This window comes from Balearica regulorum, chromosome 5, assembly GCF_011004875.1.
Source record: "Balearica regulorum gibbericeps isolate bBalReg1 chromosome 5, bBalReg1.pri, whole genome shotgun sequence".
In the NCBI taxonomy this organism is placed as follows: Eukaryota; Metazoa; Chordata; class Aves; order Gruiformes; family Gruidae; genus Balearica; species Balearica regulorum.
In genome coordinates, this window is record NC_046188.1 from 52898687 (window position 1) to 52919620 (window position 20934).

At 40.8% G+C, this 20934-nt stretch overlaps 1 protein-coding gene across 9 annotated transcripts in view; it reads left to right on the forward strand.

The window, feature by feature from the left end:
- The window catches only part of BRSK2 (BR serine/threonine kinase 2), a 335389-nt gene that overhangs the window by 271683 nt on the left and 42772 nt on the right, over positions 1–20934 (forward strand). For 6 of the 9 annotated variants that reach the window (XM_075754904.1, XM_075754903.1, XM_075754907.1 and 3 more), the window contains exons 9-13: positions 3386–3417; positions 8822–8986; positions 9695–9792; positions 14866–15016; positions 18889–18954. In XM_075754904.1, coding sequence (XP_075611019.1) covers positions 3386–3417; positions 8822–8986; positions 9695–9792; positions 14866–15016; positions 18889–18954 — 512 coding nt within the window. The remainder of the gene's footprint in view (positions 1–3385; positions 3418–8821; positions 8987–9694; positions 9793–14865; positions 15017–18888; positions 18955–20934) is intronic. The other 3 variants (XM_075754908.1, XM_075754909.1, XM_075754911.1) reach the window with 1 other exon arrangement.

The window sequence follows — 20934 nt, forward strand, 5'->3', positions numbered from 1 at the left end:
TTAAAGGATCTTCTGAGTGAAGAAGATTAATCTGAGATGTGGGTCAATTTAGTGCATAGATGGGTTTGACACTGTTCCCTTTCTGGACAGGAAAGTTTGAAATTTGACATTAGTTCAAGCCCAGAAGCCCTCATCCATATCCATAGACTTTCAGAAAGTTTTTCTTCAGGTCAGAACGTTTTAGCTTGGCAGCCACTCTGCTGAGATCAGTGCTGAGGATGTAGACAGTGCTGTCTTGTTTTCCATCTGCCTGTCTGTCTCCATCTGTTGTTCCCTGCCTTAGAATTCAGATGTAAGTTCCTTGGGGGAGGAAACCTCTTTTTCTGATGAGCTTGTACAGCTCTGTATCACAGTGGGTCTCTCATCTGTGAGTGGGGGTCCTAGGTGCTACATTAGTATACAAGTTATATATATATAGGAAGTATTTTTATGCAAAACCATGATAAAGGAATTCCCCCTCTCCTTCCATTACAGCATTTTAGCCTCTCTGACTGTGCATTTGCAACGGATCTGAGCATGTTTTGTTGTTTCAGAGATGGCGTCATGACACAATTGCCTGCGGTGGCTAGGAGAGATGAGGAAGCAGCTTTTTTACAACTTCCATAAAATGGCATTAAATTTGGCAAACTCATGCAAACAGCAAGAACCCTGTGGGAAGGGTTGTTAAATGCCTTCATCACGTAAATGCATTTAAACATTGTGTTTAAATGAAGGCAGAAGCAGTGAGATTAGCTCCCACTGTGTATCTCCCTCCCCTGCATTGCATAGTAAAAAGCATACAGACTTCTTGTTGTCAAAACCAATCGCCCTCCCATAACCCTCCTGTCACTTTAGTGCAGATGAAAAGCAACAAAGCATTAATTAATTACCTTTAAAAAATCAGTGAAGATGTTGGCAGCAGCAAGCACACTTGTAATAACATTTCAATGAAATTACGTTTGAATCAGAATAGAAATTGGTTTCATAGAATAGTTTTCATATCTGGGATATCCCAGTGTACTTCACAGCAATGGTTTTGATGTGGATTGAATGGCAGATGTGTAGGTAAACAGCAGCCATGACAGCTCTCATACACCTTTGAATATATATTAAGGTGCTAGGGGGCATCTCTTTCAGAAAAATGCTGTGGGTTCATTAGCTTGAAGGAGGTTGGTCAGCAGGGATGGGCAGAAGGGATTTCACTTTGACATCTTCTCTGAAGAAGCCCAGAGGTTCTGTGACTAAGACATGAACTGGTAACCCTCCTTTCTTCCCCCTCTCTAACTCAGAAAAAGAAGTGCTGTTGTCTGCTTCGCCATGGCATTTCTGCATATCACAGGCACAAAAGAACAATGTGACCCATGGAGACAGAAAATGCAGCAGGAGAAGCAAGCATGAAAGAGGCTTGGACATCGCTTAGCTGTATCATCTGCATCTTGTCTGAAATCATTAATGTCTCTAACCCTCCGTGTGGTGTGTATGAAATAATGAGTAGATGTGCATCTCGTAGGGTGGTTTACCAAGCAAAGGAAGTAGAGTACACTCCTGAGCAGATCCTTGCAGTACTGTGGGCTGATAAGTATTTATGCTAAAATCCTGTCCCATGGAAACTGCACAAAATAGGCTCTTCCTTTGTTCTATGTTTGTACCTCAGCTTGAGAACAACCAGGAGGAAGAGGGCTGTGTTTCCAGGCTGTTAGGGGAACACCCGTAATGTGGATCGTATCTCCTTGAGTTAAGCTGGTCGGGGGAGATGGCAGTGTGTCAGGAATACTACACCTTTCTCTTAATAGTGCAGAGATGAAACAAATACCTAATGCAAGGGGAATTGTGATGAAGGGGAATTATTCTGGCAGAGCTGAGGCCACAGCAGGAAGCCGTGCAAGTCTGCCTGAGCCTGTGGATATGTATGCTGGGGTGCAGTGGTGCTCACAGCACTTGGGCTGGTTAGAAGACAGCTAGATGTACAAGTACCAGCTGCATCTCTGATTGTAGTGTTGATACAGTCTTGGTTTTAAAGTAGGCTGTTTGTCTCTCATACTGATCCCTCCAGCTTCCTGTCATGCTTTCCCTTGTGTCTTTGTTTTCAGGAAAAGCCCTGTCTCACTTAAAAAATTATCTCATATAGAGCCAACCTCAGAACTTTCTGGTTTCCGAGGCACGGAGCTGTTGTTCCATAGCGCAGAGATCTCTGATTCCTTGCTCTCTGTGGCAAACACCTACTTTCTCTCTCTTGAGATTTTGTTGTTTGTCCGCTCCTCTTTTTTTTTTTTTTTTCTCTGATTCTCATTATTCTGGAATTGAAGTGGAAAGTAATAAGAGCAGGACAGCTGTCTCCATTCTTCCTGACCAGTTTAATGGGTCTGTGATTTCATCTTATAGCTGTTAGCACTTGAGTTTCCTTCCAGCTCTTCCCTGCCTCTCACCTGCGTGTTGCACAAACACAAGCCTGTGTGCAGTGAGTGTGCATATTGTTCTGCACGTACAAAGGTGCTTCATAATGAGCAATACGAGAAATGTTGTCTGCATAATGAATAATCCCTGGGTATCTATGAAAAGTTCTTTTCTACTGTGATGATGCTTCAAAAAAGCAGATTAGGAAGGTTCTGCTGTAAGGATGTCGTATGAACAGTTTGTTATCTCTACTGTTAAGAATTTATCTTCAAAAAACAGTGTTACTGTCTTTTTCCCCATGCTTGTGGAAAACATGGTCATTGTGTAACATTTGTTGGGATCTTCCATAGGTGGACAAAGCCATTGTTCAGCTTTGATCAGTGCTTCATTGCATACTAAAATGCTCATGTGTGAAACAAGAAAGAGGGAAGTAAAAGAAATTTGCAGTCTGGTATTCAGGTGCTGGAACAGTAAATGGTATTCTTTTGACATAGAACCTTATTCTACTTGATTTTTAGATTTTAATGATAGATATGAAGCCAATCAAGAACGGGTCCTGGCAGAAGGTCATATCTCACATGCACAATTTATTTTGTTTATTCACATTATCTGTTTGAACTTGTTTCTATTTCCTTCTCTCTCGCTCTTTTTTTCCAAAAAAAAAAAGCAGATACAAAAAGGAGCAGTTTGTTAGCTTCAGTTAGATTATAGAGGGGAAAGGCTTAGGAAGGGAAAAACATAAATTGCCAGAACATTTGCCTGTGAAGCCTTGTACTTATGCATTTTTCTGGAATTTGCTCCTGATTGATTCCTTATGTCTAGAATTATAGTCTCATTTCCAGTGGGGTGGGTGAGGATGAGCATGCTCTTTATGCAGCGTAAAGTTCTGTTGTTTGCACAGATCCAGCTCTGGAATGTTGGACTTAGTTGAATAAACCTTGAATGGGGATGTCTTGTAGAGTTACCTTTTCTGTTTTACAGCACTAATTCCTTGTTTTCTTTTCCTTTACAGCTAGAACATATTCAGAAACACATATGGTATATGTAAGTGGAACTTTTTAAATTCACTTTTGCATGCATTCATTATTGGTTCTGTTACAGGAGCTGATGTTCTAGTGATCCCTGAAGAGAAGACTGGAATTTGAAAGCAGCTTTCACACAGATGGAGAAAGGGACAGAGGACAGAAAGGCATCTAATGTTGTTTTTACCTTTTGCTACTCATATAATTTCATCTATGTATATATCAAGCCAGGAACTTTTTATACAGTGACTAACAATTGTTTGAAATAAGACATTCAGTACAGCAACTTGCTGTGTTCAAAAGATACCTGCAAGTGATCAGCAAAAAACCCCCAACAGCCATATTTAGTTTGCTGCCCAAGTGCTACAGACAATCCCTTGTAATAGCTTCTTGACAAGAAAGCTTTCGTTTGTTCCTTCTTGGCATCTTGGCTTTTCTCTGAAGTAGAAACAAAAATGATGATATTGATAAGCACCTGTGAACAAGAGCTTTTCTGTCATAATCCCTACTTCTTCGCAGCAAGCTAAGAGGCTGCTTCTGACTTTGTAACCTGTTGATGTGAGAGTAGTTTTGTGACTTGATTGAAAGCAGCAGTCTTGACAGTCAAACAGGAGGTCTGTGAGGAAAGTACACACCTGTCTAGTGGTTTGGGTATAAGGAAGATTGATGGCTTTTAAAAGTGACCTTGCACTTTGTGTAGCCTTGATAGTATTTCAAGAAACCTAAGTAAATAACTTTTTTTTAATATACTGATAATAACCTAATCAAACTAAGGAGAATTCTTCACATATTAAATACAGAAATGATGCTTTGATGCATGCCTCTCAGGGTCAGCATACCTACAGGTTCCACAGGTGAATGATAAGGAAAGTCCTGCCTTCATAATCCTGTCATTGCTCTTGGGAAATACTTGATGATGATAGGAACTGATATTTTAGCCTGTCACCAGGAAAAAAACAACCAACCAACCTTTGTTGGATTTGTTTTGTTTTCTCTAATTCTATCTTATGGGCAATGTTCACTTCTGGATTTACCTGTCTTCGACAGGACATGAGGGCATGCAACAGTTTGTTGAATAACATGGGTTTTAATTAGTTCACCTGAAATGGTGGCAGCACTCTGCCCGTGGCTTTTTCATGTTCTCTACAGTTACCAGCTGACATGGCAACTTTTTAAACCAAAGGACGACTGGAGTGTTGTTTGCTGCAGGTTTGTTTTTTTTTTTAAAACTCTCATGGATAAATGTAGGAGAAATGGAAGGGGGAATCTCTAATTGTAATCTCTGAAATACCCCTCCTATAATGTCTTATTAGCAGTTCCAGAAGTAAATGCTGTTTACATCAAACTGGACAGCTGATCCCCTCTGTTTCTTCATGGAGTGAAATCAGCTGACTTTCTCTGTGCTTTGATCAGAACTGGAATAGGAAATAAAATGAAATGTCATTGATCACTTTTATTATTATTCTAACCCTCCTCAAGATTTTGGCCTGGAAGTTTTCACATGTCAGAGGACTGTTGTCCTTGGCTCACATGCACAATTAGGCAGGTGTTATTTTATGACTTTATTCTAGATTTAGAATTTGAAGATTTTTTTCCTTTCCAGACATAAGCATTTAAATATTTTCATGTACTTCTCAGTGAAGGACAGACTCTCTGATGATTGACACAGTAAACAGTTTTTTACCCCAATGGAAAGAGCATCTGAGGCTGTTTTCAGAAGTAGAAATAGAGTTTTGCAAAAGCAAATCTCCTCTAGACTCCCAATGCAGTCAATGCAGAGAAAGAAAGGCTCTTCCAGAAGTCTGTTCAGATTGCCTAAAACAAAGCTTCTGCTCAAAATAGCTTCTTTAATGAGTCTCTCATTTTCTCTATACTGGCCATGGATTGACCTAAGGAGGTTAACCTCCTTTGGCTAAATTTAGTCTGTGAATAACCCTGCCACCTCCAAAACTCAACTACTTTCATCTGGCAATGTTTCACAGCCTCTTTGCGTTCATTTTGCCTGAAAATACTGATGCTGACAGAGAAGGAGGAGTTATAACTGTTTTGCTCTACGGCTGTTTTGCTCACATCTTTCATTTTTTCTTTATTTCATGTAACACTACTATTCTATGTAAAATCTTCATTCTTTGTCATCTATAGGTTACTCACCTGAAAGTTGTACTCAGAACATATAAGTGATTTCACTTAATTCTTCAAATAAATATTAAGGCTACTGTAAAACTGAGGAAAAGATTTAATTGCAGACTATGCAGACAGAGAAAGAGGTCTTGAAAGTTGAAATCATGATTCACAAGCCTAAAAAAAGGAAAAAAGAAACCAAAGAGAAACCTTTCATCACCAATCTCCAGTTCTTCTTGCTCTCCCACCCAAATTAATTCAATGACGTTTTTTAAGCCTGTTTAATTGAAATAATTTATTTTTACCTCAAGTGCAGGTTATCATAAATCAGCAAATAGATAGCAGTTATTTTCACATTTTTTAATAAAGCAACAGAGCAAATAAAATTAGCTGCAATGGTAAATACCTACTCCTGTAACACTGAGTTGTTGCCCTAATTGTGAAGGTACCAAATTTACTAAAATCAGAAAAAGAATAAATGTACCGGTTCTGCTTTGCTTTGCACTGATGCAAATGTGCATCTCGGTGATATTCTCAAGGGAATTTCATGGAGAGACTGAAAAAGTCTGCCCTGGTCTGGAATCACAGCCATTGTATGCACCGATCCTCACAAAAGAGGATGGGTTTTAAAGCAGCAATTACATTTATGTGGGCCTTTAAAAAAATATACGTGATTTGCAGTATTCATCATGTGACATTGTTTGATGTCTACGTGGGCTGAAATGCAACAAATTTGTCACTCTCTGCTAGACTGAGAATGGAACAGGCAATACAGTCATGCCAATCACAGCCCAGACCCAGTGATTTTCATTTCCCGAAGCACTGAATTGTGTTACCAAATGGCGAGACACCTCTTTGCAGGTTTTGCTTGTACCTGATGAGGAGGTGTGAAAATTCCTGACTATGTCTGAAGCTGACCAGGTACAGGGCGTAAGGAAAAGCCACTTTTCAGTGCACAGAAGATGACAAGCTGTGCTCTCTAGAAATGGCTCCCATGCTGATTGATACAAAAGCTTGCAGGTGATATTCTGCTATAGAATAGGGCAACTAGTAGGAAACCCAGATTTTCTGGAAATTTTCAAAAACAATAATTCTTTGTAATGTCTTTAAATTACCGTAAGGACATCTGCTTGTGGCATAATGAACAATTAATTAAGTCAATACTTTTACAAAGTGAAGTGCAGATCATTAAAAACCAGAAAACTCAGCTGCTGTTCAGAGGTCCATCCTGCAAGAATTTATCTTGATGACAAGGTCGTCACTTGCTTTAATAGTGCAAGGTTATGATCTAATCATTGCTTATTACCTGCTGAGAGCTAGAGCCTGATCCTGAGAGATAGGAGTAGCTACCTTTTAAAAACAGGGCACTCAAGAATTAAGATATTTCTTTAGTTGAGCAAGGGTTTTTGAATCTATCCCTTAAATTTAGGGCTATAGTGTCATTGCAGAAGACATAGGCACTTCTGCGAGACTCCAAGGGTGTATCAGAAGCTGTGTTTTAGAGGTTTGACACACAAGAATGACTCCCAAGGAGCAGATTGTTTCTCTGTCCTGTATATTCTGACACATTCGATGTTGTCATGACCCATGTAAATGAAACCAGAGTCTCACTGCATGACACGTATCCAGGAAGAGCAGGATACATTTTCACCGCTTCAAAAGAAGATCAAATGAAAATTTCCAGGGAGTCTTTTTGTAAGAAGTGATGTCCCACAAACATGGTTAGCAGAGCAGATGCCTCACAACTGCATTTCAACTTGCTTAAAAATAAATTGCAAGTAGCACTCAGCAATCTCCTGTGATTAAGGTGTAGCATGTAACTGTCCTGTCCTAGCATCAGAGCCCTGGCTGCAATGACTTAGTATTGCCTTCTTATCTTGGAGGAGATAATCTGTATTGGCTCTCTTTTTGGTACACCAGCTTAGATCTTGAGCTCATGTGTATGATCCTACCTGAGTTGCTTTCTAACCTACCCAAGAAAAATTAGGGGCATTTGAATTGGAGCTCCCTTTTCTGTGTAGATACTTGGATAGCTCACATCTGGGCTCAGAGCATTTGAAGCTGTGCAAGTAAGTTCACAAGTTGTGTTCACCTTATTTCTGCCAACATCAAAAGGAAGAATCTTTTGCCCAAACACAGCCCCATAAACAGCAAACGCTGACAGCTGATGCAGTTTAAATATTTCTGATGCCTGTTGCCCACCCTGGGAGCCTGGACCCAACAATCACACGTTTACATCACACAAAGGAAAGGAAGGACCTCACCCACACAGTAGGAAAACCTCAACATTGCACAAAGCATCCATTGAGAAATAGTGAAGATTCAGGGTAGGCAGCTTCTCCAACCAAAATACCACCACCACCAAACCCACCTCTTTGGGTGGATAGAGTTTATGTAAATTGCTCCCTGCCTGCCTAAACAAAATCGAAGGATATTCATTCTGCAATATGTATCATTCAGTTGGTTATAGATAGCTTAACACCTTGACCTGTTTCTTACAATTAGGACCTTTAATTGCAACAAATAATCAATGTTTCCTGCATCGAGTGAATGGGATGACATAATTATGCAGAAAGCTTGTGTTAACTACTTTTAAAAGAGTAATATGCTCTAATACTAGGGATGCATTCCTAGGTCTGCCACCGACCTCAGGTATCACACTTGGGCCACAGTGCTCAAATATGCACATCTGAAGAGGAGCAGAGACTGTCATATTCGGGTGTATTAATAGCCTGGTTTCCCCTAAAACCCTTTAAAGTGTGTCAAGTGGGGACCTGAACACTGAGGTCTCTTAATTACATTGGAAGCTTTAAAGAAAGAAACTGCTGCAGTGCCTGTTGTAATCAGAATTGGAGAAAAACAGTGATGGTTTGTTCACAGCTCCTTCTTTGAAACAGAATCATTCAGCTTGCACTTTTCAGCCTGCTAGCCTGTGGTCTGGCCTGCTGATGAGAGCATCTCTAAAACCATGTAGTGTTCTATAAATGTTTGACATTAGGATGCTGAACAGCTGCTTAAATTATGAGGGCACTGGTAAGTGAAGTTCCTACTGCCTTTCTGGCTGAACGCAGACATTTCTTATGAAAGACCCAAATCCACAAGGTGCTGGTCACTCTTAGCCTTCATGGCAGTTTCTCCTGAAGAGAGTATCTGGTTGCGAGCTCTGGTCTCTCAGTGGGAATTTAACAAGGTATTTCCATCTGTTGATGCAGGCTGTGTTTCAGAGTACAGGTTCATTTGTGACTCATGCTTCTTTTCTCTCCTCCTTTCCCTGCCCCCTTTCTCTCATCTTCTTTCCTCTGCAGAGGGGGTAAGAACGAGCCAGAACCAGAGCAACCAATTCCTCGAAAGGTGCAGATTCGTTCTCTCCCTTCCTTGGAGGATATTGATCCAGACGTGTTAGATAGCATGCACTCATTAGGCTGCTTCCGTGACCGAAATAAACTCTTACAGGACTTGTTATCAGAAGAGTAAGCACTTAGTCTTCATATCAGTTGGGTGTCCATGGGCTGGGATGCTTATAAACCTGGGGCGAGGTAGAGATCACTTTAACATGTCTCTTGCTGTGAGGGGTCAGTAGCAATTTCTCACCCTCTGGCTGCTCATTTGCTAGTGAGGTGTTGGGAGCAAGCACTGAGCCTTTCTTGCACCATGTGTCAGAAGCTCACAGCTTGACCAGCAATAGAGCCATGGTGCTGTGTCTTCCCTTGCTGCCAGGCAAGGTCACTTCATGAAAAGATGGGCCATACAGTCCAGATGGGGAGGTATCATTGCTGTTATTTGTGTTGGATATGCCTTTGCTGGCAAATTTTTATTTATTTCAAGCTTATGGCTGAGAGATGGTGTATTTCCTGAGTGTTAAGAGGGACATGTAGTGGAAAGAGCACTTAGGGGCTCAGGAGACTTGTCTTGCTGCCACTCTTGGTTTGGACTTCCTAAGGAGACGTTACCTCATCTGTCCTGTGCCCATTCTGTGTGTTTAACATGGGAATTGTATTTCCTTTCCTCACTAGCTGCTTGTTGGAGACAGCAAGGTTCTCAAAAGCTTTGTGGGTTGTGTGTCTAGCTAGCAGGTACATGACCATTTCCAGCTTATTTAGAATAACTGTTTGATGAAAAGAATTTATGTACATGTTGATGTTCTTTTCAAATTTAAAGTTGTTTTTTTTTTTTTTCAGAGAAAACCAAGAGAAAATGATTTATTTTCTTCTGCTTGACCGGAAGGAGAGGTATCCTAGCCATGAAGATGAGGATCTTCCCCCTAGAAATGAAATAGGTACTACAGATATGATGTCTGTCACCATGAACCGATCTCAACTAGTTCCTCTTCACCTTTTTTTTTTTTACAAATATATACCCAAATCCTAGCATCACTGTTACCTTCCCACTGAAACAGTGGATAGCACTAGTGACAATCCTCAGCCTGAGGTAGACAGGTCTGTTCTGTGGTTAAATTTGAAGGCTTCATTTTTTAAGACATGTATGTCTCACAGCACAGAAACATCCAAGTTGGTCTTGAACTAGATCTTTAAAAATATCACGTGGACCCACAAGCCGGCTCTATGCGAGCAGATGAGGTTACTATAGAAGCAGTGTAGTCTAGTGACAGAATTTTCTAATTACTAATCTACATGCATTGTTGCAGAAATGGTGCTTCTGGACTTGAGCTAGTAAGACTGTGTAGCATTGTGTCCCTATGAAGTTATATATGTACACATTCTCTTTTCTGCAGGTAAATACATACACTATTGAAAGTATGAGTAATATCACTTACCTGTTTATAGTACATACATCAAACTGCCGTGCTTTTAGACTATCTTAGAAAGATTTTAAAAGCTTAATATGCAGTAAGATTATATATCTTATAAAGCTTTTGTGGTACCACTTTATTCCTAAAGAATTGTTTATTAGTGTTTTAGGGCACTGCTGATTGCCACGGACTTCACTAGTCTAGACAACAGGAAAAATTCTTCCCTAGGGAACTAACTATATAAATGATCCTTGCTGTGCAGAGTGACAAAAGTTTAACTAATAAAGGATTATTCACTTCTATCAATGACCTGAAATAGCATTTTTACATAGTAGCATTGTGATTTTCAGTTACTGTGTTTCAGCACTTTGAAGGCTAGAAGCAAAGTGGTCTTTATTTTCACTGGAAAGCCTGCAATCTCCCAAGTCGACAGTGGTATATGGAACTATAAGTTTGTTAATACTCCATTGAATTATTACCTTATGCTAGTTCCAGGCTTCAGGCTCTATAATTTTGCAGGGAAATCTCTTCTGGGAGAAGAGATGGAAATCCTTAGTCAACTCAATAATTTTTACATTCTTACTTGAATGGAGCTACAGAGAGCCTGTTAGCAGGGATCCTCATGAAGATAGGTTGATGTGCCAGCTGCGGGTCCTGTAGTCAAAAGCCCCTTGCTCAGTGCAGTTTGTCATCTAGCACTTTACTAATCAGCTTTTGAGTCAGATTATCCTGCCATGTAAGGACACCATTATCTTGTTTTAGAAATGCTTTTGTCATAGGAAAAGAAACAAGGTGACTCTAGAATCTTTATATCCAGCACGTAAGTGAATATGTAGCTGTGCCCTAAATACATGATATGTCTCTTCCACATGCCAAAGTATTTCTTGGTTTGAACTGAAATACTATGCTCCGTTCTTGTATTTTTTTTTAGTTCAAGGAGTGAAAGTGTTCCCCAACAGGGAAACACTACTCTGAATGTACTGTGCCTCATCGGCACATTTTAGACTCTTTGAGCATTATTCTTTGAGTGTTTGTAGGTTGTATTTCCTCTTCCACAGGGGCTTTCTGCCTCCTCTGTTCCCAGCAGTATCTCTGAGAACATGGGGCAAGGTTTAATTAAGAGCAGTCATGCTTCTGATTAATATCTCATCATTAGCCATTAGCAACGGCCTTGCACAAATAAGGAAGAGCAGAGAAAAAGTAACAGATTTAATAATAGCAGCTTGAAGAAACCACATTCATTAGAGTTGTTCATTGCCAGAGATCTTGCCAAAAAAAAAAAAAAGGCATCTCAGTATTTTGCTTTTTCCTCTTTCTTTGCACATTAGGTCTCAGAAAGGATGGATGCAGGTAAAAACAGGGCCAGCTCAGACTAGCACTCTCTTCTGGTGTCCCTTTTGTCTGTTTCAGCTACATGAAGCCTTCTCAAAGGGCCAGGGAAGGGCGCTTTCACCATCTTTTGAATTCAGCTTCATTTTCTTTACTTGGAAACACTGAAATAAGAAACTTCTCAATAAATGTCAATTAATGTCTCATTGAGGAAAAGACTTTTGTTGGGTGGAGTTGCTTAATAATCCAGAGAACAAGAGATTGGGCCAGAATAGGCATATAGGATATAGGTGCCTATGGGCATCTAAACTCAGAAGTTGAACCTTTATTTCCCACCTTCCAGATGAATGCCTTGGATCATTACCTATACAGTTCTCTTTTCCTCTGTAAAAACCCTTAAGAATGGCTTCACTTTTCTGATATGAGATAAAAGTAAAATGCATCCTCAAAACTACCACAGATCCAGACTAGGACTTGATTTTTTTTCCCCATGTGAAATATTTCCAGAGAGTCAAGAAAAGAAGGGCAAACACTGGAGGTTTTCCTGTTTTTAATTCCTGTGCTTCTGCAAAATCTTCTACTGCTTTTATATGACACCACTTTAGTCTTCATGGGAGGATGGCTGTGTATTTAACTATTTCTTTAGTATCTTTAGACTTGACAGTGATGACAGACTAGGTGCCCTGTCGTTTCTTACTCAGACCCTTTTAAAAAATATCTACAATACTTGCTACCCTCAGTTATGTATAATGTAGGATTGTAGCCAATTTTAAGGAGGAATCAAATACCTTTATTGGAAGCTCAACCACATTCATGCAAGCTTCTGGATGTATTTTCCATCAAACTTTTGTGAATTGCTGTTGTTGAATTGATAGGTGTGTCTCACAACCTGCTCTTTTTGCTTAGTCTCTGTCTTTGATAGTTCAAAATATAGATTGGAAATCAAAATCTTCCAGCATCTTGAGCAGCAAGGACTCATATAAAAGAACCATTTAGCTTGTTAGCAATATCCTTCTCCTTCTTAATTGTTCTGTTGATTCCCTCATAGTCCCTCTGGCTACTGTCCTCTCAAGCTTTTTGATGACTGTACAAAATACTGTTATTCAAGCTAATTCCTCTTCAAATTTCTTCTTCACTATCTTTTAATGTCCACCTTATATTTGTCTTGTCACTTTTTTAAGTGTCACTCAGCTGAATTTCCATTTGCTGAAGTCATCTGTTTTGAATATGCTTGGATCAAATTGCCGTTTAAAATATCTGTTCATAAAATGTTTTTCTTGCCTTTTTCCATCTTTCTTGTTTAGACTATTATTAACTAACATTGGTGCAGTCTGAGCTTATTCATCTCTGTTCTTTTGACATTAGCTACTTTCTTCATCTTCCTTCTTCTTCCTTTCTGTTCTTTTAAGCTGCACTCCTCCTCCTTCCTTTCTAATGTCTGATATCCCTCTGCATAACTTGTATCAACTCTCTGTTGTTGATACCAAACATAATTACACTGTTGTTGTGTGTGTTACTCGGCTCTAGTCACACTTCTGATACCAGCACTTGTCCTGTGGGATGAATCCTTTCTCATTATTTGAATTTCTTTGAAGAAGCAGGAGTTTGAAATATCTAAACCTTGTCCCCACTTACTTTTGGCCACTTACGTATGTGCAGCTGAAGCCACCCAGTATAAATGCTTTATTAGGTTTACCTCCATTTGTTTTTCCCTCAACCTTATGCACTATATATTTTTTCTGATTGGGAGGTCAATGCCTCTATTAATATTTTCTACTACCTTTTTATAACTGGTCGTAGTTTGAAATGGAGTGAGATACAACTGCTTTTTATCAAATTAATTTTTAACAGGAACATTATTATTATTCATACAAAGAATACTTGGGTTAAACAGTAATGGGGTCAGTTGTTATCACTAGTCCATTTGCATTTGAGCCATCTTTGATCATGCTCATTGTTTCAAGAATAAGCCCTGCCTTAAAGGAATCTTGTTCTAAAAAATGTGATTGGGGGCGGGGAGGGGGGGCAGGATAATAAAAATAATACCGTCAGACTAGGCAGTAGAGGTAGATTGTCAAATGCAATATTACTGGTTTTACAAAGGAATCCTGGCAGAGGAAGAAGCCTTAGGGGCTGGGCACTGTGAGCTTCTTTCTAACTGCAGGGGTGAAGGGTGCTTTCTTTACAGGTGGTCACCCTCCACTAAAATTAAAAATGTGTCTATAAATAGAAGCAGGGAACTGAAATAGTCCAACCAAAGAAAAGAAAATCCTTCTGTATTTTTTTCTGCCTTCCTTTTTACTGTTTTGATGCCATGAGAGATGTTAGTAATAAAACATCTCAGCAGGTCTGCATGTGGTTCCCTGCTTCACCATAGAGGTGTGTATGGTTTGGCAAGTCACCTAGGAGCACTTTCTGCAGTGTGGTTTGGTATCTAAAGACTTTTCAGAGCAATTCAGGTGTACCTCAGAACCTCCGTAAATGTTTGTCAGCACCTTTAGGAATGAATTGCCTTTAAATATCTCATTCTTGTACCTCAGTTTTCACTCTGCAAAGTGAAAGTAGCACTTCAATATCTCATAGAAATGTTACACCATAAAAAGTGTAAAGCACTTGGGTTACTATAGCAGTAAAAGCTGTACAGTGACTTCTCAGATAAATTTTAGTAGCTCTCATTGGAGATTCGTCTCAGGTAGACAAGTATGTTTAATTTGTAATGCCAAAGGAGGAAAAATATAAAGCAGTGAGGAAAACCTGAAATCTAATCTTAAAGATGCAAAAAAAGGATATGTTTTCAGAGGAGAATGCAATTCTGAGTTCAGAATGTACTCATGTCTCTGTGTCACATTTAATCTAGCTAGCAGGGACATTGAAGGCAAGCTCTAGCAACCCGAGTACATATACAGGATCTCTAGATGGCTTATACTCTGGCTAACAGCTTGTGCTATAGCCTATGCCGTCATCTTGTTGTTACTCTTATCAGCTTTGTAAGGTAATTTCTGCAAGCTATGCTATCGTTGTACCTTTATTTTACAGTGCTCGTACATTCAGGGCAGTAGCAATGCTCCTTCTCTCTGTAGATAGATTGCAACTTATGTCTTAATGTTTGCAAATTTGGAAGAAGGGAGAGACTGCAAATGATCATCTCTGTCACGAAGATGCCTGTCTCTGTATGGGAGGTGTGAAAGTGAGATTGTTGAGAGAGGATTTAACCAACCTGTGAGGTAAGTCACAGCCGAATTCAGCTGACGGCGTTTTCTTTTCATAAAGATCCCCCCAGGAAGCGTGTGGACTCCCCAATGCTGAACAGGCATGGGAAGCGGCGGCCAGAAAGGAAGTCGATGGAGGTTCTCAGTGTGACAGATGGCGGCTCCCCAGTCCCTGCTCGCAGAGCTATTGAAATGGCACAACACGGACAGAGGTGGGTCTCTCCTTTACCCAGGAGTCCTGCCTGTCTGGGTTTGCTGTCCCCTTTTATGTTATACATACAAAGGAGCTGTGGAGCTTTTCTATTTGCACCAGCACTCATTACAACTTCCAAGCACATTTGCAACATGATCTGGCAGCCAGCAGTGCTTGTGCACGCAGGACCAGAAGTCCTGCCAGGGGCTTAAGGGTTCTGTTTGCTTGCTGCTATTGCTTAAGAAACCACTACGTCCTCTGGGCAAGATTCATCTCACCTCTTTTTAATTGTTGAGAACATAGGCATTCAGTCTAAGCTTGTGATACAGGCTGTCACTGTAGGCAATGGAGGCAGATGAGGGCTTTGGAAGGTCTCAGATGCGTATGTCCTCTGTTCCAACAATCTTAAATGGGATAAATTACCCTCTGGTTGTTCCACTCTGTCTCCATAACCTACAACAGGAATTTAGATGACTATCTTGAATTAGGTGCCTAGCTTTTGGGCACCCAAATTTAAATGAGATGAACCCCACCTCCATGTCATCAGAACAGCTTGAATCTGGAGAGGCCTGTCCAGGCATCTGTAGATGCCTCTAAAATGTGCTGTCAGAGCCAGCATGCATCTGGCTCACATAAATTACCACATGCCTGTAAAGTGATGGAATATGTATAATTTTGCGTCTTTTCTATCAAAGAAAATGTTGGTCTTAGCAGGAACAGCAGAGGAAAATTATGTCTCCTCAAGGCAGGTTCTGGGAGAGTAAGTGAACTGTGGAAGTTTACTTATGTGAACCACGGAAGTTGCTTCCTCAGTCCCTATGACTAGCCTAAGGGAAGCACGTGCATTTGGATTCACACTTCTACACATCAATCAATATAAAAGAACACTTCACATCTATATATATATGCTGATGATGCTGTAACTTCTATTTCAGCTTTATGAAATGATTTTTTTTGTTCATCTGTTAAGATCTGCTCAAAAAGAGCCTGCTGTGCCCAGAAACTCTCTTTGCTGACTGAGAACTGGGCAAAGACATGAAATAATTTCATGTCCAGAGGCCCCTAAAATTGCTGGAAAGTTTTACTGGCAACTATTACAGTTCTGTCTACAGTGAGGAAGAAGTGGTGATTTCCAGAATCTGCTAGGACTTATTTCAGACTGGATATGTGGTCTTGAGATACACTCCATAGAGATTTTTCATTGTAGTGTAGGTTGGAAACCTGTCTTGAGTATGTGGTTTGCTTTGATGCGAGGTCTGGGCCAAGGAAGTGTTCAGGACACGGTGTGCTCAGTGTTCCTCTTGGGCCTCAAAGTGATAAGGATGAACCGAACACTGACAAGCAGTTGCTCGCTCCTTATTCAGCTTGAAATGTTTAATCATGCACCTGGTAGATGCATGGGCCATGAAGCTCCCAGAGCCAGGCAGAGGTGAATCACTTTTCTCCACCCCAAGGCTGCCTGTGAGTTGCAGTACTCTGCAGCTGTTTACAGTAAATGTCCAACTGGGTGGAGCAGATAGGACGTGTTAGGTTGACCCTGAAGTTTTCTGAGAGCTGAAACCTTCTCTTCCAGCTCTCAGCTTTGACTTTGGATTCAAAAGTCTGAAGAGGCAAAGCTGTGTCTTGCTGTCCAGACTATTTATTTTGCTTTTAAATGTCTCACTCAATTCTGCATGTGAGGAAACAATATAAGTCAAAAGGTCTGAGATGAGTTCAGAGGAGAGACATATCCAGGCTACGTATCAGTAAAGCAAGGCTTTGGTTTAAGGAGGAAGCGAAACCTGCCAGGCACAAAAGAGATACAGGGCAATGCATACCACAACTCAAGGCTGGACGTAAAGGTGTGATTAAGGGTGGAGAAAGGGATGTAATAACACTATGATTGATGATGATGGGCTTCGTAGTGCTTATTTTGGAAGGGGTTAAAGGGAAGTTGTTATTTTACTCCACGTGTGAGCTTCTGTAATTCATACCATCCACACCCACAGATGACAGTGGCACATTGTCTGTTGCTGGCAGCACAGTCATTTATAACATGAACTGGCTTCCTTAACGAACACTACTGCATGGGGATTGTCTGGGGACGATGCATTGCTGATGGGGCACCATCTGTCAGAACAGTCAGTAACAAAATGACAAGTGCCTTCCACCAAGAGTGGGGGATTTTTAATGGCTAGTCACATATTATATTCCATGAAATCACCACTGACAGTGGATTTTACAGCAGTAGGGCTTAGATCCCAGAGGTGGATGCTTTTTTAAGAGTGACATTTTTTGGTCTCAAGAGATGACTATTCAGTACTTTTATCCTACAATCCTGGGAAGACAGGGAGGTGGACCACGGAAACAGGTCTCCAATTTAGACACAGATGAGTTGTGTAAACATCCAGAAACACAGAGCCATTGCTTCTTTCTTGAGCTGGCAGAAATACTCATCTAACCAGTGGGCAGAACACACCCATGTGTCTTGTGATATAGTCCTATTGCCATCTTTCCCTGTAGGAGGCAGATGTTTGCTTGCATAAAGGGGATTTATGTTATAACCTCTGGCTTATGTGTCTGTATGATGAGCTGTGCTTTTGGTAACCATGTGGGGACCCTACAAGTGTCTGGTCTTGGCTTGTTTAAGGGCGTATCTTTCCATTGAGATTTGAAACTTCGCAGCCTACAACCCTACAGGCTGAGAAAGTTTTAAGTGAAAAACATAGTCCATCAGTGACTTAGTTTTGGATAATGGAGGAGGGGAACTCAGCACAAAGGCTGCTTGTTGAGCTTACAGACTCCTTGAAATGCTTGTGCTGACCTCTCCAAGTGGTCTCCATTGGTTCTTTGTATATGGCAAAGTTAGTATGCACAAACACCAGCCACCCTAAAGCTGGTGACTAAGTTTTGTTAATTCTTGATTTTCTCTGCTAGTTGTCAACTAAATGGGTTCATAATTACATCTGAATTGCTTCTGCTGTTGTAGTATCCACACCTCTCAGACCATCTGATATTTCATTGAAATGTCAAAAGAAAAGAGGTGGGTTCTGAGCTCAGTTTAACACCAGCTAATTTGAACCTTGTGCCAAAATCACACAGACTAGGAAGAATTCCATGGGAGCTAGAATCCCTTGGGGATATGCCAGAAATTTTCAGCAGCTCTGCTGTGAGAGTCCAAAAACTCTTCTAAAATGAGCTTCATTAACTATTCATTTTCTTCTGGTTATTGAAGTGGATAGCTTGCATGAAAGATCAGCTGACATTAGGAAGCAGTGTTCAGTGAAACAATGAAGCATATTACCAGTGAAAGATATTACAGAGAGCTGTCCCTTTAGCAAAGCATAGGGAATTCTGCTTCTAAGCTTCAGGGATTCAGACCCAAGATGATAAAGAAGGACATTTCTCTATACACTGAGTATAGGGAAGGGAGTTGGGAGTAAGTGGTAATGGACCCTACAAATTGGAATACAAAATGGATTACTGTTCCTCTTAAGAGGCTCTATGGTCTGATTTTAACCTTTTCCCAGACTGTGCTTGGTGTTGAGGTCTTCTAGAAAAGTCTGAGTAATGAGCGCTTTGCACTTTGTGCCTTCAGGCATGTTCTATTTTCCCTGCACAATGTGAGAAAGTAGATGGTACCTGGATTTTCAATTGGATAAAGGAGAGCAGGGTTTACAAGTATGTATGGGGAAGTCATCTTAGACCTCAGAAGTCAGGGGTAGGTAATGAACTTCAGCACTGTGTAGGCTTGAGCCATAGTTGGAAAGTAAAAGAAAGGTTTTTTCAGAGCATTGCTTAAAAAGGGGAGGATGGGTTTGGGGGGCTGGGTGTCCCGCATTGCTTCAGGTGACTCACTTTTATAAATGTCCACACTAGTAACTCTGTTTTCTCGCTTTGTTCCTGCCATAGTAAAACAATGTTCAGTAAAAGCCTGGATATCTCTGAAGCCAATCCCAAATTCAACAAAGAAGAAAGGTATAAACACTGACAATATGTTCCTCTCCTCTACCTCACTGCTGAGACCTTAAAGATGCAGTACTTACCTTCTCTGTGTGGGGACATAGCTGTTCTCTCTTTAGAGAGAAACAAAAAGGGTGGGATATTTACAGCCCCACACCACATATATTTTTGTACAGTACCATTCATTTGGGGCTATCCCCAGTGCAGCCTGTGACTCTATCAATGTTTTCCCCACTAAAATTTCATCCTACTGCTACTTCTGGTTCAGTTCTGCCATGAGTGAGGATGCCCAGGGTAAAAGACATATTTGCTAAGACTGCTGTGGGAAGGATTGGAATATAAAACACTAGGAAAATGCACTCCCAGCACTAGAAACAGCAGCACAACTGAGTCAGTAACAACAATGGTAGGAAACTTTGCAAATCTTTTCTGACAGAGCAAAATATTAAGTGCCTGTAGGTAAGAGACAAACTCCTTAAGACTACCCTAGCTGTACCAGAGAACAGAAGAGGAAAAGATGATCAAAGAGTTTTTGGAGGATGATTCCAATCTAGCAGTTCAAGTGACAGATGGTGAAGAATAACAAAAAGGGTAACTCCCAACCGTGAATAGAGGCACAATGGAAGACATGCAGGCCACCAGATCTAGGGAGTTTAAGTGGAGTCAGGTGGGTCTATGAACAAAAAAGAAGTTTAGACTTTTGGAAGGCTTTTAGTGGACACGTTGTTTCTAAAATGTCAGTCTCAGAGGAAGAGACTTTTTCTCTAATGTTAAAAACTGGCCTCCCAATGGATAATTCTTCATCAAAATGTAATCCTTATACATTTTGGACAAACACTTAGCTTACCCAAAGGTTAGGAGGGGGATTCAAAAGGGGGGAAGCAGTGGATTCCTTAAAGGAACCTATGGACTTGGCAAACCATTCTTCTTTCCATTTCCCCTTTCAATAGAAAGCTTAGGTAAATGTGGCCTTTAAGTCTCAGGAGACTTGTAGGATGTGTGAGGGACAGCCCCTGTTTTGGCCTTTTGCAGATTGAGGCAGTCCTTTGTGGGCAGTGTTTCAGGTCTTGAACCTGCCACAATGAAGAACATGGTGCATCTGCAGGAGAGATTGTGCCTCACATGGTGTGTAAAGCACCCTCTTTAAGATGCCAAGATAGGATCAAGCATTGGATGCGAACTGTTAGAAATCTCTAAGTTTCACAGCCATGAAGAAGTAGTGGTTATACAGTCTGTAGTGGCTGGGCTTTCCTGGACTGTTGCCATAGACATGGAAATTCCTGTTACTCTGATTCCCCCTATACGTAAGTTCTGTTCTTGAACATGTGGCACTTCTTGCATTAAAAGTTAGTCTGAAACTACTCCAAAGACGAGCTTTTCCACAGCAATTAAGAGTCGTTCCAGCAAGACAAGTGCAGAAATTTTATCTGTGTCAGGAGAAGAGTCTTTCACCAAATATTCCCAGCACCTCTGTCCTTCTCTAGCAGCTGCTACAGTTGTGTTAGGAGCAGAGGAAATGACCCTTTAGTAACCGCTGGGGGAATTTTTTAAGTACACATGGGCATTTAATGTTCCCTCTCAGAGGTGATATTTTTCAGAGTACAGGAGAACAAGAGGAGGGCACTGCACGAGGATCACTCAGGGTCCTTCTCGTTGAAGGACAAGGCGGATTTTTGGAGGATCACATTCACTATGGTCTTACCTCCCTCCCACTTCTAAGAGTTAGGATGAAGGAACTCAGTGGTGGGAAGGTGAGAGGACCTGGATTCTGGATCTGCGCACAGCCACATGAAAGAAAGGGATAGGCAGCAAAGAGAACCCCAGCAAAACGGAGCCAGCTAATCATGGTGGCCATTAAATTTTTGGCCAGTGTTTAATTATCCAACTTTATAATGTCTTTTTTAAAGGAATACTGCATCTTTAAGGGTCCCTTCCCTCTAGATGCACATGGTTGTCTTAGTAGCTGAGGCCACTGTCCCTTTCTTTTTCTTTTTC